A 15,069-nucleotide genomic window follows, 5' to 3' on the forward strand; every position below is an offset into this window, starting at 1 on the left:
CAGACAAATATCACTAGACATTAAATACATTTCTATTTTATATACAGTAGTTCATGTTCAATCAGAAGCCGGTATTTCAAATGGGAAAAAGTAATCTAACTGTTTTAGGTTTCTGTTCTCCTTTATGAATCTCACCCACTGTATTTTAAGCAATGTTTTTATTTAATGACTTGAAAATTTTGAAAATGATCATGCATTTATCCACAGTTCTACACTCCTACACAAAATGATGCAATCTGTAGTTCTTATCGAGTTTTCTCCAACTTGAGCATCTTAGGTATAAGTAATATTTTGCATCATGCCACAGTTACAATTGTAGTTTTATTGGGACAGCAATGGCGGTGACATCTTCTTAGTAAAAGTGCTTTACAATGGGCTTGTAATTTTTCTGTGCAAAAGATGGCAAAGGTCTCATGTACATTTTTACACCAGCATGAAAAGTGATATTGAAACCTTATATGAATAGCTCCAGTGCAAGTCACCTGAATTGAGTCCATTTGCCTCCAGTTTAAGCCTGTTTTGTGGCTTATATCTATAAAAAAATCATAGTTGTCATTATATGAGGTGCACAGTAGAAATTGATACAAAGATGTTTATGTTTAGCAGCTTAAAATATTAAGATATTTTTTTTTTCTGTTTTAATAAAATCCATTTTATATGACGAGAAGGCCTGTTCCCTTACATAACTTTATGATTTTTGTTTTTTCCTGATGGTGATCTGCTTAGATCTTTGTTGCTCTTCTGATGAACATATAGCTAAATAGATAAATAAATATAAATACATATTAGCAAAGGCAAATATTGAATTAGCAAAATGATTTGTCGGAAAATAAAAATATGCATAATTTGTATTTTTCTTATTCTATTTTTATTGAGTATAAATAAGGATTTGGTGTGACTTAATATTAACAGGCACCACAATTAAAGGTTTAGATGATTTATGTCCTTTCATGCAAAAAAATTTCATAAGTTTGATTTGAACTTTAATTAAAGATCCTTTGCTATAAAGAGTAAATTATTTATATACGTTTTGAATACAGAAAGTCTTACTAAGCATCCCTTTTCTCTTTTGGTTCTTTCTTCAATTTTATTTTCCTTTGACCTCCAGTGTTTTTCTCCTCATCTCTGTAGCATGGAGGAGAGCATACAGTTATCAGGCTCACCCAGCCAGGCCCGGCCCTCCTACCTGACCGCTGCCAGCAGGGAGCGGCTGCCCTCGCCTGAATATCTGCAACCACATCATCACCAATGGGATGGGGAAATTGACCCAGAGTTGGTTATTCAGACTCAGGGTGGGGGCACCCAGGCCTAGCTTGTGAATTTGTGGCAGTGAGTGAGTGTGTTTTTGTACTCAGAAGCCCGCCATTTCTGCAACATCCGATTATAAATCTATTGTGACACACAAACTGAATTTATGGGCCAACCTTCTTACAACAGACGTGTTTGATTTGAAAAGGGAAAGGAGGATAGAATAAATAGCAATAGCAGTGAAAGTGAACTTCTGCTTGGCTTGAGCTCATTTAATTGAGAAACACCTGAATAACTGAAATGTGTAAAACACCACATTCCAGAGCATTAATGCCCTTTAAACAACTTCCAAGTGTTTTTCTTTATGATTCTAACCCAAAGATGACATCTACATTAACAACATGAAGCATGTCAAACATGTATGATGTTAAAACTTTTCTGTTAATGGTAAACTCTGAACAAACTTCCCCAGTGCAGTACAGTAATTCTTATAATATGAGTTGATATTATTTTGTTTTGTTTTTTGTCAATAAACCACACACACTCACACAGAGGCAGCTGTCATCTCACACAGTGGAAGCAGGTGTTTATGAATCTCATGAGGTTTGGGGTCTTTTTTTTTTCATTGGGTATAGCAGAAGATGGTGAAATTCCCAATGTGAAAGTCTGCTTCTTGCTCTTTCCTCTTACTGCAACGCACACATACACAGTTAGAGAAACACACACTCACATAGACACCAAACCACATTCACTGACAGGAAATTTCAGAGCTATCAAATTAAGGCAAACCCAACCAACCTACACTACAGTGCCTTCTAAAACGTTTACACATTTTGGTTTATTTCAACCACAGATTTTTTATATATGATGTTAGACTTTTTTTTTTAATAGATCAGGACAAATACAGAAGAACAGAAGAGCAGAATCATTAAAACAAGGCAATAAGAGGTTGGATTGGCTAAAAGTAATTGGATTTTATTTGGTCTACAAGCAAAACATTGTGAGGTGGGGAACTACCAGCCTAAAAAACAAATACCTTATGGTAGGACCATTACACTATGTAGGTACTTTTTTGTCTAAATAGACAGGAAAGCTGGTCTGAGTCTATAGAATTAATAATTACTGTTTAGAAACTGCACCAAGGTTCAAACGTGTGTGTTTAAAAGATCATCTAATCTCATATTTGCTGAGGTGAAAATCCTGCTGCTGTAATTTTAGTTTATAAGTCTTATAGTTGTTGACTTGAATGAGACTTATAGGAATGAAAAAAGAGATGAACCCTATCTACTGATGTGACTAAGGTCTTTTCAAGTACAGGGATAAAAGTGGTCTAAAAGAAACAGTTGGATAACCTCCCCAGGAAAGCCAGCTTTATTATATTATGTAGCTTCGACCAGTGCAGATGCTGGATGGAAGGAGATCTTTGACAAAAAAAAAATAATTTGTAACGCTGTTATAGAGCTGGAGAGCTTCTTTAGTGATAAGGTGTTGCATCCTAAGTGCACATAGGAGCATTTTCATAGATCATTCCTTATTGCATCTTTAAGTTTTCAGTAATCAAACGATCCCGATACATTGACAGTCCTGTTAGTCAGATTTAAATATCCCTATGTGTATTCTAATGATAGTCTGCTTTTGCACAAATATACAAAAGCACATTTTAAACGACATCTGGATTATTTCAGTACACTTGCTCATCAAAATTGACATATTTTATCTTTCTTTGCATATTAAATGTGATATTGCTTGACAGATTTTGGAGAAGTTTATTGTTAATAAGACTTTTGCCTCATATTGTCTTCCTGCTTTATGTTTACACTATCTCTACTGTCAGCTCTATTCAGATTAACAGATAAATAGGATCACATGTCAACAAGCATTATAATACCCATGATGAAACTATTTTTTTCTCATCCCCGTCTTAAATATGTCCGCCCCCCTACAAATGTGTCCGTCTCGATGAATGTCATTTCTGTTTATGTGTCCCTCTGAGAGTTAAACTTGAGATAGGAATCTATATTTGAGGGCAAGTGTGGTGGTTCAGGGTGAGGTGAGGGTGCAGATGGCTGGAGGGGGCGCAGAGGGGAGGGGGTGTAAATATAGCTGCTGGACTGAGTCAGGGCCCCTTAGGTTGCTAGCCCTCACAGGAAAAGCATTCGCCTCAAGAGACTGAATATGGAGCTTATAGGTTTGAGCATGTGTTTTATAGCTTTTCATATTTCTTATGATCACCTTCCACGTGTTTAGCGACTCTATGCGATGGAGTTAAAAATACTAGACATTACCTTTTGCATACAAGCGGTGTCCCCTTATCCTTATTTTAAAAAAAAGTAGGCAACAGTTGAGAAAATTTGCGTATTTTCTTCACTACCTGATAAACTGTCCAATCTTTTAGTGAGCAGCAGAAGGAAGGAGAGTTTTATGATAAGCACTACGCAGTTTTATGACAACAAACCTTTGTAGCGACATGGCCATATGACAGTAATAGGGGTGGAAAAAGTATTTGAATACTACAAAGCCAGCCAAAATTTGAATACTACAGATAGATTGCACTTTTAAAAACACCAGATAGGGCATTATTATTTTTTTTTTTACAGAGAAATTACTTTAAACAATTATAAACTTCTACAGTATATAACTTAAACATGGAAATCTCATTGTTTTTATAATAGCATTTTAAATGTTTACTCAAATAATGCTCAAGGACAAAAAAGGTTTCATAAAAACAGCACACTTTATTTTCTTGGCAGTATACAAAAGTATAAAAACGTGAAAACTTGGCATGTATAAACGCTTTCATAAAAAAGGCCAAAGCTAGTATCAAAAAAAGGCGTAAGAGTACAAAAAAAAAAAGCGTCTGTTAAGTGTTTGACAAGGGCTACTTAAATCTTTGTATGAAAACAAAATGCTGATGAAGTACACTTTACAAAAACATTACAAAATTATTAAAAAGTTTTATTTTTAACTGGTAGAAAAGTTTCTAGAGGGCTTTCTTTATGTAGTAGGATATAAAAAACATCAGTGTTAAATTCTTTTGTTTTACAAAAAGTCAAGAGCAGCTTGGTTTTTACTCTTACTCGGTGAAGCTCATTTCAGGTTTTGAAATGGATAGTGTAGTCACTCTTTGTCCCTTTCCATAAACATATTCATTTGTTCACACATTTGTCCCAATGTAAAGCCAGAAATGCATTTAAATTTGAAATGAAAACTTTTTTTTTTTTGTGAAATAAAGATCACATTATGCTAAACAGGTAATACTAAAGTTGGCCAGATTTGAACCATAATATAAGAACAAACGTAACAGTTCTTAAGCGTTATATGACCAAACACTTGAAATCCTTTGTAGACCCATGCACCTTTTAGAAAAAGTGAAATAGTTCCATGAGTTAAATTCAGAGGTCAGTTTGGAAATTCTTATCATGCCTTTGGATATATGATAATGCTAACAGGGCTTAAATACTTAAAATTACAACACTGTTCAATTGTTGGATTATTAAACAATTACAAAGTCATAATCCAGAACAAATATAAAAAAAACAAACAGGAACAAACAAACAAATAAATTAACTTGTTCTTTATATTAATATCAAAATTCAGAACCAATAATACAGCCCAACGCAAACATAGTCACCTTTTCCCATTTATAATACAACAGTGATTTAAAAAAAAAAAGAGCTGACAAGAAAGAGGAGACAATAATAAAAAAACTCAAATCGTACTTAAAAAAAAAAAAAAAAAATGTGTTTAGTCTTTGGTTGGTTGAATCCCAACAAGTTTGAGTGTAAAAACACCAGTGGCGTAGAAGCCTCTCCCAACTGTTGTACCACAACAAATATTAAAAAACCTGCAACGCTAAGTCCAGCGCAGGGAGTGTTGACGTTTCCAGATCAGCATTTTCTTTCCATTCCCCCCCGTTTGTGTTTGCTTTGTCCCGTTCTCCATTATCTACATCACCAGCGTCCTCGTAGGGTAAGTGTTGATGTACTTGTGGTTCTGCTCAGAGGCCAGAATGTGTTCCTCTGTCTTTCCGCAGGTTGCTGGTTCCCAAGAACTGAGCTGCTGCTGCTGAAAAAGGAAAAATATATACATTTAACATATAATATGCATTTAAACACACACATTTTATTATACATAATTATCTATAATGCAAGTGTACATGTGATCTGCACTGCACTGAAGTTAGAATGAATTGGTGTTCACAGACAGTCCTCTGTCTATTATGCTAAAGCTTCCAGTGTGATATGTGAGGAAGAGACAGATAAGAAAAATATATATACACAACCTAATGCGTGAACAATAAAACAAACGGGCATAATCGTTGCATAGAGGGAAGTAAAAAGGATGCATTACAGAGAAGCAAGGATTTTCTCCATCTAACCCAGACCAGTTTTGACAGATTGTGAGTTGAATAGCATCCTTTCATTTATTTATTAAATCTAGTGGTTCTATCTCAACTCAAAATGTCAACATTAACCCTTTATCTCCATTTTTTAAAAGCTTATAATGACCACATGCTGCCTATTGTTTGTTTATAGACTTGTGTACCTTTGAGCATGCTTGCACTCAAAACTTTTTTTTAACATAAAAATATTGCTAGATTATGAAACCAAGTGTAATTTCATGTATGTACCTGTAGTGGGCTGTTCATGCCTCTGCGAGAGAGGTGGTAGGGTTTGTGTCCATCCTCACTTAGTAATGAGCTGGTAAGAATGTCCTGATTAAAGTCAAATAAAAAAAAAAAAAATTAGTTCAAAAACTTTTTTGAGTTCACAAAAAAAACAAAACATCGAGTAATCAAAGTCGCAAGGATTGAGTTTCGCAAACTCACATGTGGACTTAAAGGGACTTCCTGTGCAGAGGCGTTGGGAGAGAAGAGCTGAGTGTTGAGGTCTTGACCCTCCCACTGCATACAGGGGCTCCGCTCGCACGGGGACTCCACCTTAAAGGCGACACATATCCATGTCATTCACCGCACATATTCATACAACCACAACTGGATGCAAGCAAAAAAAAAAGTATGTCAAGAATGTTTGTAAATGAAAAAAAAAAACAGACATCTACATTTAATTAAAAACTAAATTAAACTTAAAAAAAATAATAAATAAATAAAATATTAATTTTTAGAATATAAAAGACAATAACATGTGTTTCTTAAAGTTTGTTTTATTATTGTTGCCGTTGAAGGTGTGTAGTTGATAATATGTGGAAATTACCTCTTGCTTAATTTTCTTTAGAGGAGGCTGGTCAATGGCGCACTCCATCGGCTCCTGCTTAATAGACTCAACCATCTGCTGCTCCAGAGTCGTGCTCTGCAATAAATTAAAATATATATTTTAGTTCAAAAACAGCTTATAACACATTTAGGACTCTGGCACATCTTTTTTCTTTTATTTTTTTTTTTCCACCTGTAGTTTGAGAGATCCATGAAGGCCCAAAGTTGATCTGAAGGGAGTGGGCGTACGAGGGCTCGACTCGAGGATCGATCGACGGATGTTAGGAGTTCGAAATCTAAGAGGGAAGACGACAGTCTTGGTAAAGATACTCCTCAATAAATCTCCCTTCTCATATAAAAAACGTTGAGCTTACTTACAGTTCTGTCTCTTTGTGTGGCTTGATGGAGTGGTCGATAAGAGGCTTGGTGTCCACAGGCATGCTCATTCTTAGACTGTCATCAGAGTGTTCTGGACACATCGACTGGCTGAGAAACTGGGAAACAGACGAGAGGAAACAAGTTAATTAAGGTGGTTCAACATTTGTATTTCTGGATTGTAGAAATTTGAAATATCATCTAAAAAAAGGGAGTTTAGGAAAGAAAAGAAAAGACTAGTGCAACTACTTAGGTGACCATTACTAGTTCTAAATGATTTGTTCTTGTGTTTTTTAAGAAGATAGGCTGGTGATTGGAATGATTCGGATCACTTTCAGCTATTTATCTACCTGCGAGGGAGAAAAGGGTAGATTTCTGACTTCTGAGGACTTTGGGGTTGAGCAGATGACCCTGCCTGTTTTTAGAGCACTCCTTTCCAATGGCCTGGTAATGGCCTTACCCTCTAAAGGGAGGCTCTGGAAACAGGGCAGTAAAACTATACAGCTCATTTCAATCCTATGCTCTTTAAAAGGACACAGATCTATGTAGGAACAAGTTTCTTCACAGCAAAGCAGAAACTTACAGAATCGATGACAGATTCCATAAAATCTGGGACCGAGTTTAAGAATGTGGGGCTGCTGTGATGGCTGCTACTGGTGCTGCTGGATCGTGTTGAGGAGGCGCTTTCTTCAGGTAGGCAGCTCTGGTCGAGAGGTAGTGCCGGGGCGGCCGTGTGGAGGTGCGACAAATTCATCGTCGCATCATCTGAGCTGCTGATCACAGAGCTCTGGGTGGTCCAAGCCGGAAAGTTCAAATTCATCTGGAGAAGAAAAATACGATGATGATGAAATGGATGGACGTGGAGGAAATGGAACTGGTGTAAATGCTTAAACAAAAAAACAAAGAGAAGAAGAAAGGGAACTTTAACTCAAATAGCAACAGAAGTATTGAGCAGAAAAAAGTTGCACAAGGGGTCACACACACAGTAGAGGAATGGTGATAAGGCCCTGTTTCATCACTTCTGCAGAAACAGACCCCCCAGATGTTTCCTCCTCCGAATTCACATAAATACACACATCCGACCACCGTCCTCGAAGCCGGGGTCAGAAATACACTCGCATAAATCATGCTGTCACAATTTCACTCCCAGACAGACGTCTTTACTTACTGATAGTGATGGCTTGATTTTCAGCTCGTTCTCCGTCGCCATGAGCAGCCGTTCGATCTCTTTCACTTTCTGCTCTTTCTCAGGATCTTCGTCACCATAGTGTCTCTGGAAGAAGGACAGCATTGAAGGACATATTAGCAAATTGCTATAAACCCCCCTACTGTGGGACAAGAAGGGATTTCCATTGAGCACTTTCAATCATGAATGCCTCTCAGTTTGCAAATTCACACTGATGACCTATCTAAATGATAAATTGCTGTTTTTGTCTAAATACATGGATCTGACTGGTATGAAGAGCTGTAGTCATTTTATTGGTAGACATGCACAGCAGTAGGGTTATAATTTCAATTTATTTAGTCAGAAAAACGAGAAAAACCTGTTTACATGCTCTCTATTGGATAATAAAGCCCAATTACACTATTTAAATATATAGCATTGAATTTTACTGTAGTATAATTAAGACTGTGTCAAACTGGATTTCATTGGATGGATTTTAAGTGATTTTGAGTTGAATTGCATTTATTTATAATCTAATACTAGGTGTAGAGGTTTGTATTGTAATGTAGAGGATTTCTGAACTTTATTGAAGTAATTCCAAGTTTGTTTGTTTGTTTTTTCCCCACACAAAGCAAAGCTGCAATGTAACAATAAATCCATTGCATTTGGGGTGCTAATCATTCAGTAAGCATAAATATGCATGAAAATTCCACTCTCATGTATTCTATTGAGAAGTTCAATTATATCTTAATTTCCTCAGGTATGTATAATGAAGCGAGGAAAATTAATGGAGATATAATGTGACTGACTTCAGGTTGTTGCTTTAAGCTGAATAACAAGAATTAATTTGTATCTTTGGTTATAAGCTGGTTAAAGTCCTTACTTGGATAGCAGCGGTCCCTGGCTGGGGAATGTTCAAGATGTTTAAATGCAAAGCCATTGGGAAGGGCAGCTGTGAAATCAAGAGAAAAAACAATAAAATATTATAAAATGTTTTATTTCAGGACGTCATCCTTTTTTGCTATAAGGAGCTTAGATTTCAGTGTATAGGCCACTCACTCTGTGTGTTTCAGATATGTAGTTGTAGGTCACAGGAGGCAGCTGTGCATGGCTTGGTGAGTGTTGGGGATAGTTCATCACATGATTGGTCTTGATAAAGCCGTGGTTCATGGACAGCGATGAGTTGCTGCTCTTCGATGTGTTCTGAAGGTAGCCCTCTTGTTCAACCTTTCGCCTCATGGTGGAGTTCCAGTGGTTCTTTATGGCGTTGTCAGTCCTGTGGGTTGCAATGCAAAAAAATGCATTAAATAAGATAAATTATATTATAAAAAATAAAACAACACCCCCCCGCTCTGCGGAGACCGTAGTCCGAAAGCGGTGTTTGAAAACCTTTATCAACAGAGAAACATGTGGGCTGACACAGATAAAGAAAGTCTCAGTCAAACAAACAAACCCATGCATGTTGTTGATAAGGTTATCACAACAAAGCGATTATAATAATCTTAGAGCTGTCTCTCTATTGATATTCTACTCTACACATTTTGCATCAAAAACCAACCTGCCCAACACTTAATGTCTGATTCTCTTTTGCTTTCCCTGCTTCATATTCTCTATTCTGGCCTCCTAACCACAGCATTGCGCAGCGAACCAGCAAAGGCTCCGTGATTCATCCAGCTTCTCTTTTTCCTCCTACCCCCCCAAAGCCTTCTCCATTCTCTGCCTCACCTGCCAGGAAGCAGCTTGGCGATTTCTGCCCAGCGGTTTCCCAGCTTCTCATGTGCCTGGTAGATGATCCGGTCCTCCTCCTCGGTCCATGAAGTCTTCTTGACCTCTGGGTTCAGGTGGTTGTGCCAGCGCTCACGGCACTGCTTGCCGATGCGTCCCTTCAGGTGCTTTGCAATCACTGACCAGCGTTTGGCCCCGTACTTCTGGACCAGCTCGATCACCTGCCAAGTTGGTGATTGAGAGAGAGAGCGAGGAGAAAAAAAGTACAGGACAGAAACAGGAGGAGGAACAATGTGAAAAGGAAGTCAAAAGCAGAGGATGGGCATGGCGAAAGGAGAAGGATGGGGTAATCAAAGGGAACAAGGGAGAAGTAAAGGTGTATAAAGATATGATGGACAAAGAAAGAAAACACACACAAAAAAAGAGAAATTAACTCTTTAGAATGTGCACATAATTTATTTTTTTATTATTTAACTAACGGAGGTGACTGCTAACACCTGCTAATGAGCAGTGAGGGATTTTCCAGTGGAACTTTGGCCGCTCTGCTAATCATTACAGCGGCAGCATGTGTTTGGAAGTACAACTACTTTGAATTAGCTCCATGCATATACTCCACTGACTGAGATTAACCAAGTCATATTTTGTGTAATAACACCTGCAAAGTGTGCAACAGCAGATGCCTAAATTGCTACAGAGAGGTTGCTTTAATCACTCAGGAAAATAAAGTAATTGTTTTTGATTCTTACAGCCCGTTTCCTGTGAGTAAAAACTGTTACTTCAAATAGATTCCAGGCCATCTTAAAGGTCATCATTTAGAAAACAAATACCTTTATGCCAAGTAATGCACATAAAATGCTGTATTTTCTTACCCTCTGGTCCTCTTCTTTGGTCCAGGGCCCTTTAATTAGTTCTGGGTTGAGAACCTTCTGCCACCGGTGCTGGCACTGCACATCTGTACGATTCTAGGAGTTTCAAGAGAAATATGTTTTAGTCACAAACAGAGGTAACCTGCCTATATAGACCAAGTCAGATAATGTATTAAAGTTAAATAATAAAATAATTTTAGGAATTGTTTTGCTACAAATATGTTTTGTGGTCCAGGTCAATCAACTGTTAACACACTATGGTTTAAAGCTCTTTTTAAACAGACAAATAGGGAAAGGGGAGCATAAATGGATTTTTCTTGTTTGGATGAGCAGAGCATTAACAAAATGGATTTAAAACAAGACATGATGCTTGTTCTTTGTTAAAAGACGTACTCCACAAATATTTAAAAATAAAAAAACACAGCCAGACATGATGAGAAGACTAAAGGAGCACCACCCTCAATTCTATTAAGATCATGATGTTTGACTGGGAAACAATGGGCTTTATGTGCTGCTCTATATCCACTTCAAATCTGTCACTCCTCTTAGAGTTTTGTCAACATCTCTGCTTAAGCCTGTGCACCTGAGTTAGAGCAATATGAATAATTACTCCTACTCTGGTTCTATTTTAAAGGGAAGTAATTTTTTTTTTTGCATTATTACTATGAAACAGGTATTTCTACTCAAGGTTCTTAATTAGATTTTTATTTTCTTTCAATACATTACCAGCATTTCCCCCACGCCCCAATGTATTACTTACAGTTAAAAGACTTGCAATTAGTTTCCAATCTTCTGATCCATGAAGTTCGACCAGTTTTTTCAGCTTTTCATCCTGAATAAAAGAAAATATATATATGAAATTCCATGTAATAAGGCAATAATTAGTGGAAGTGATTGAATGGTGCTCTGAAGATATGGACTTTTACGGCATACCTCCTCTCGAGTCCAGCGAGTTTTTCCAAGGTGACGTTTCCCTACTTTGGCAAGAGTCCCATCATAGTCATGTTCGTACATATCTGTCTCCTCCTCATCTTCCTCGCTACTGTAAACACTGTGAACACAAACACAGAAATGTTTTTTTTTTTTTTTATTTAGTGTGAAAACCATTGCTGTAAGATGGAAAGAGTGAAAGAACAAAGTTTTTGTCAATTATCTGCTTGGAAAGTTAAATTGAACCAAAGAAATAAATAAAAAAGAAAATAAGGCTGCCTGTACTCATCAGGTGAAAAAAAAAACTGAGAACCAGTCATTCTTGAAGGTTTGGGTGCAGGCTTTGGGCCAAGACGCTCACCGACAAAGAAAAAAAAAAAAGATAGAGGGAAGAACAGCAAGTTGAAGGGAGGGAGGGAGAAGGATGAACAGGTTCCAGTGTTTTTGGTTTCCACAGATACTGGGATTGGCACATGTGATCATCATTTTGTGACCTCGGCATGTTCAGACCTGCAGTGGCAGTGTACATCACAGGCTTGCACGCATACACATACACAGATTCACATACACACACAAGGAACCGGTTAACCAATCAGATTGTTAAACAATGTTAACGTGGAAGTCAGGGGTGCTTGGAAGAGAGCAACAGGTGAACAGACATCCCACAGTGTGTGTGTGTGGTGTGCATGTGTGTATCCTTGAGGTATTTATTGTGCATTATCTTCCTTGTTCCACTTTTTTTTTTTAAGTAAAAGGTGTGACAGCATAACGAATGGTATTAATATTGGTGAGCAGTATACAACTTTAAACCCAAAGAATAACGTTTTATGACCTTATTTTATTTAAAAGTAAATTTATAATACAAAAATGCAAGCTGATAATAACAAAAAAAAATGTGTATAAGAAAATAGTATTATGCAACCTATTCTGGTAAGACCAGTTTTAAAATGCCCAATAAAAAAAAAAAAAAAACGTTAAATAAACAGAAAAATCTAATCAATAAATCAGCTTTATGTAGGTTCATTGGTTAGGTAGATAGGAAAACAGCATAATAATAATAAATAGGGTAAATTCTAAGTTCAGGGTCTGAAAATGTGCTATTCAAAGGGGGAAAAAGTAGCGCAAGTAAGTGAAGAGGAGGCACTGAAAGTGCACTTTCCAAAATACCAGGGTGCGCTCCTCGCTTTCAGGGATGCAAACTTAATCCAGCCTCGTTTAGAAATCCCCCCTCTTAAATAAATACCGCTCTGCTCTACAGAATAAATTACAGAAAAACGAAAGTAACCGGCAGGGTAAAGCCGCTGGGCATCGGTCAGTAGACCTTAAGGCGCTTAAAAAAATAACAATGTAAAACTTTTCCAAAGAGCTTTTTTCCCCTTCTTATATTAAAAATACACTGCTAGAATAAAGTTTAGCTACAGGTGAGCGTTCAGCTTCAGCTGCACCGGTGTTAACGCGCGCGCGTGTCACTGACAGCAGTGAGGAGCGCACATGCCAGATGACCACCACCTGTCATTGGCGCGAGCGCCACAAGCTCACCATCAATAAATGCCAAGAAAACACAGCGGCTCGCGCACACAAACCCAACCACACACACAAAACACTCAATTAGCTGATTAAAAAAAACATACATATGCGTCCTGTTGAAAATGATGCTGCTTTAAACGCTCAGGTTTCTCACATATATAATAACAATAAATGAAAGAAAACCAAAAATTGGCATTAAAACAAGAGAAAACTGCATTAAATTAAAAGTCTGGTGAACAATATTGGCCTTTTTACCTGTTTTTCGGCCGCCGAGTCATTGTAAGGTATAGCCAGCGGCTTGCAGCAGGTTGCGCCCAGCGTGTACTTTCGCTATCCGCGCCGTGTTTGTTCTCCCCGTGAGCAGGCAGGCTGACATTAATTTAAACTACTGCTACACGCGTGGGGCTCCTCCCCTCAGCATCCCGGTTCATTTCGCGCCCCGAAGCTTGGCGCTCCGCTGCGCATGTCTGCTAAACTGTATAGTTCAATTGAAGTCCGACTATTTTCTGAAAGACTTTAGAAAACATGATGGTTATATATATTATATATTTTTTGTACTAAATTTGTATAGTATATTAGCAAATAAATAATTTCACAAACATATATTGTGTTTTACCTTTTAGTGCTACAGTATGAAATAATACTTTTTCTGATTTACAAAGTGTTCCTGAAGTGCTCCCCCTTTACTACACTACAGCCTGGTCTGGCGCTCTTCTCCTTATCATCCGCGCTAGATTATTATTATTTTTTCCTTGTATTTACTTGCTTCTTTTTTTTTTCTTTAAAAAAAGAATGAAATTGATGTTATTACCAATAAGAATATGTTTGCACTCAAGGAAAATTAAGTTCGAGTACTTCCAGCTTTGTGACACCTGTTCGGCGGAGTGCCCCCGCTGTTGCAGATGTTTTCCTGTGATAAAACTCGCAACAAAACCTTGTCTTATCATCCCGCGACAAAACGCGCCTACACAAACAAAGTTAAAGGAATCCAGTAGCACTAAAACTATGTGTGGAAATTTATTGCTCGTGTAATTCATTGCTTTAGAGCCTTTATCTTCTCTGAGTTGTTCCTAAGTTTCCTTTTGAGTTCTTTCTCAAATAATGCAAATGACCCACATCTCAATATGGAGCAAGTAGAACCTGTTTTTCTGCAGCTTTCTCTGGAGGATAACTTGGAAAAAAAATATCTTGCACAACTTGTATTTTTTTTCCTCTTCTTCTTTTTCCCGCAACTCCAGGATCGTTTTGTGTTCTGATTATATTTGTTTTGTGTTTCAATTCTGCATTCTCCATGTTATCCCTAGTGCAGAAAGGAGGGGGCTTAATGCTTTATCTTTATAAATGTGTCTTCTCATTGTATTAGTTCCTCCATACGCGACCATATTGTCCTAGTCACTTGTAATTACCATCACCCCAGAACAGCCTATTGTCCAAGGATAGTCTATTATAATAGAGGGCCGACAATAGGGTACACTCATGCATTTGTACAAGTTACTCTGGATAAAAGTTCAGCTTTCATGTGCAACATACACTATACTTATAATCCAAGTGATCAAATTATAAAACAATATTTTAACCTAAAAAAAAAACTTGTTTACAAATCCTGGCATTGTACATTTGTTTCTGCAGGAAGGCTTGAGTCACCTTTTGTTTTGTTTTTCTAGCGATAATCAGCAAAGATTCATGATGTAATGCATCCCCATTGGCTGGATGCAATCACTTCTAGGCTTTAATTTCTATACACACTTGTGTGCTTATGCATAACCACCTGTGCCTTGAGGATGTGGTATCTCTGTTCCATTCAAATCCCTAATTGGCAGCTATGTGGGATCATAATAAGAACTTCTCTGTTTATAAAATAAAGTTTAGCTCTTAACACAAGCAAGCTGAAAAGTTGAATCAAAATGTACTTCTACTTTTATGGATTAAAAAATCCATGGATATAATTCAGGCAAGCTCTAATATTAATAAAATACTACTTTTCCCTCGAGGGTAATATTTTCAAACTGCACCTTGTTATC

General features: G+C 37.3%; 1 protein-coding gene across 1 annotated transcript; it reads right to left on the reverse strand.

The window, feature by feature from the left end:
* Positions 1-3,981: 3,981 nt before the first annotated feature.
* myb (v-myb avian myeloblastosis viral oncogene homolog) lies at positions 3,982-13,493 on the reverse strand. Its single transcript, XM_015394515.1, has 15 exons — positions 13,304-13,493; positions 11,525-11,642; positions 11,352-11,423; positions 10,595-10,687; positions 9,726-9,946; positions 9,060-9,276; positions 8,884-8,952; positions 8,004-8,108; positions 7,419-7,655; positions 6,839-6,954; positions 6,654-6,756; positions 6,462-6,557; positions 6,077-6,187; positions 5,879-5,962; positions 3,982-5,313 (listed from the first exon to the last, which is right to left on the reverse strand). The coding sequence occupies exons 1-15, from the start codon at positions 13,324-13,326 to the stop codon at positions 5,194-5,196; spliced, it is 1,785 nt and encodes a 594-aa protein (XP_015250001.1). The 5' UTR covers positions 13,327-13,493; the 3' UTR covers positions 3,982-5,193.
* Between the last annotated feature and the right edge of the window lie 1,576 nt (positions 13,494-15,069).

This window comes from Cyprinodon variegatus, unplaced genomic scaffold (assembly GCF_000732505.1).
Source record: "Cyprinodon variegatus isolate N-32 unplaced genomic scaffold, C_variegatus-1.0 Scaffold690, whole genome shotgun sequence".
Taxonomy (NCBI): domain Eukaryota; kingdom Metazoa; phylum Chordata; class Actinopteri; order Cyprinodontiformes; family Cyprinodontidae; genus Cyprinodon; species Cyprinodon variegatus.

Coding starts and splice junctions, on each gene's coding strand:
- myb (XM_015394515.1), bottom strand. CDS start 13,326: ATGACTCGGCGGCCGAAAAACAG. Junction 6,188..6,461: donor TAAAGAAAATTAAGCAAGAG/GTAATTTCCACA, acceptor GTCGCCTTTAAG/GTGGAGTCCCCGTGCGAGCG. Junction 5,314..5,878: donor GCATGAACAGCCCACTACAG/GTACATACATGA, acceptor TTCCTTTTTCAG/CAGCAGCAGCTCAGTTCTTG.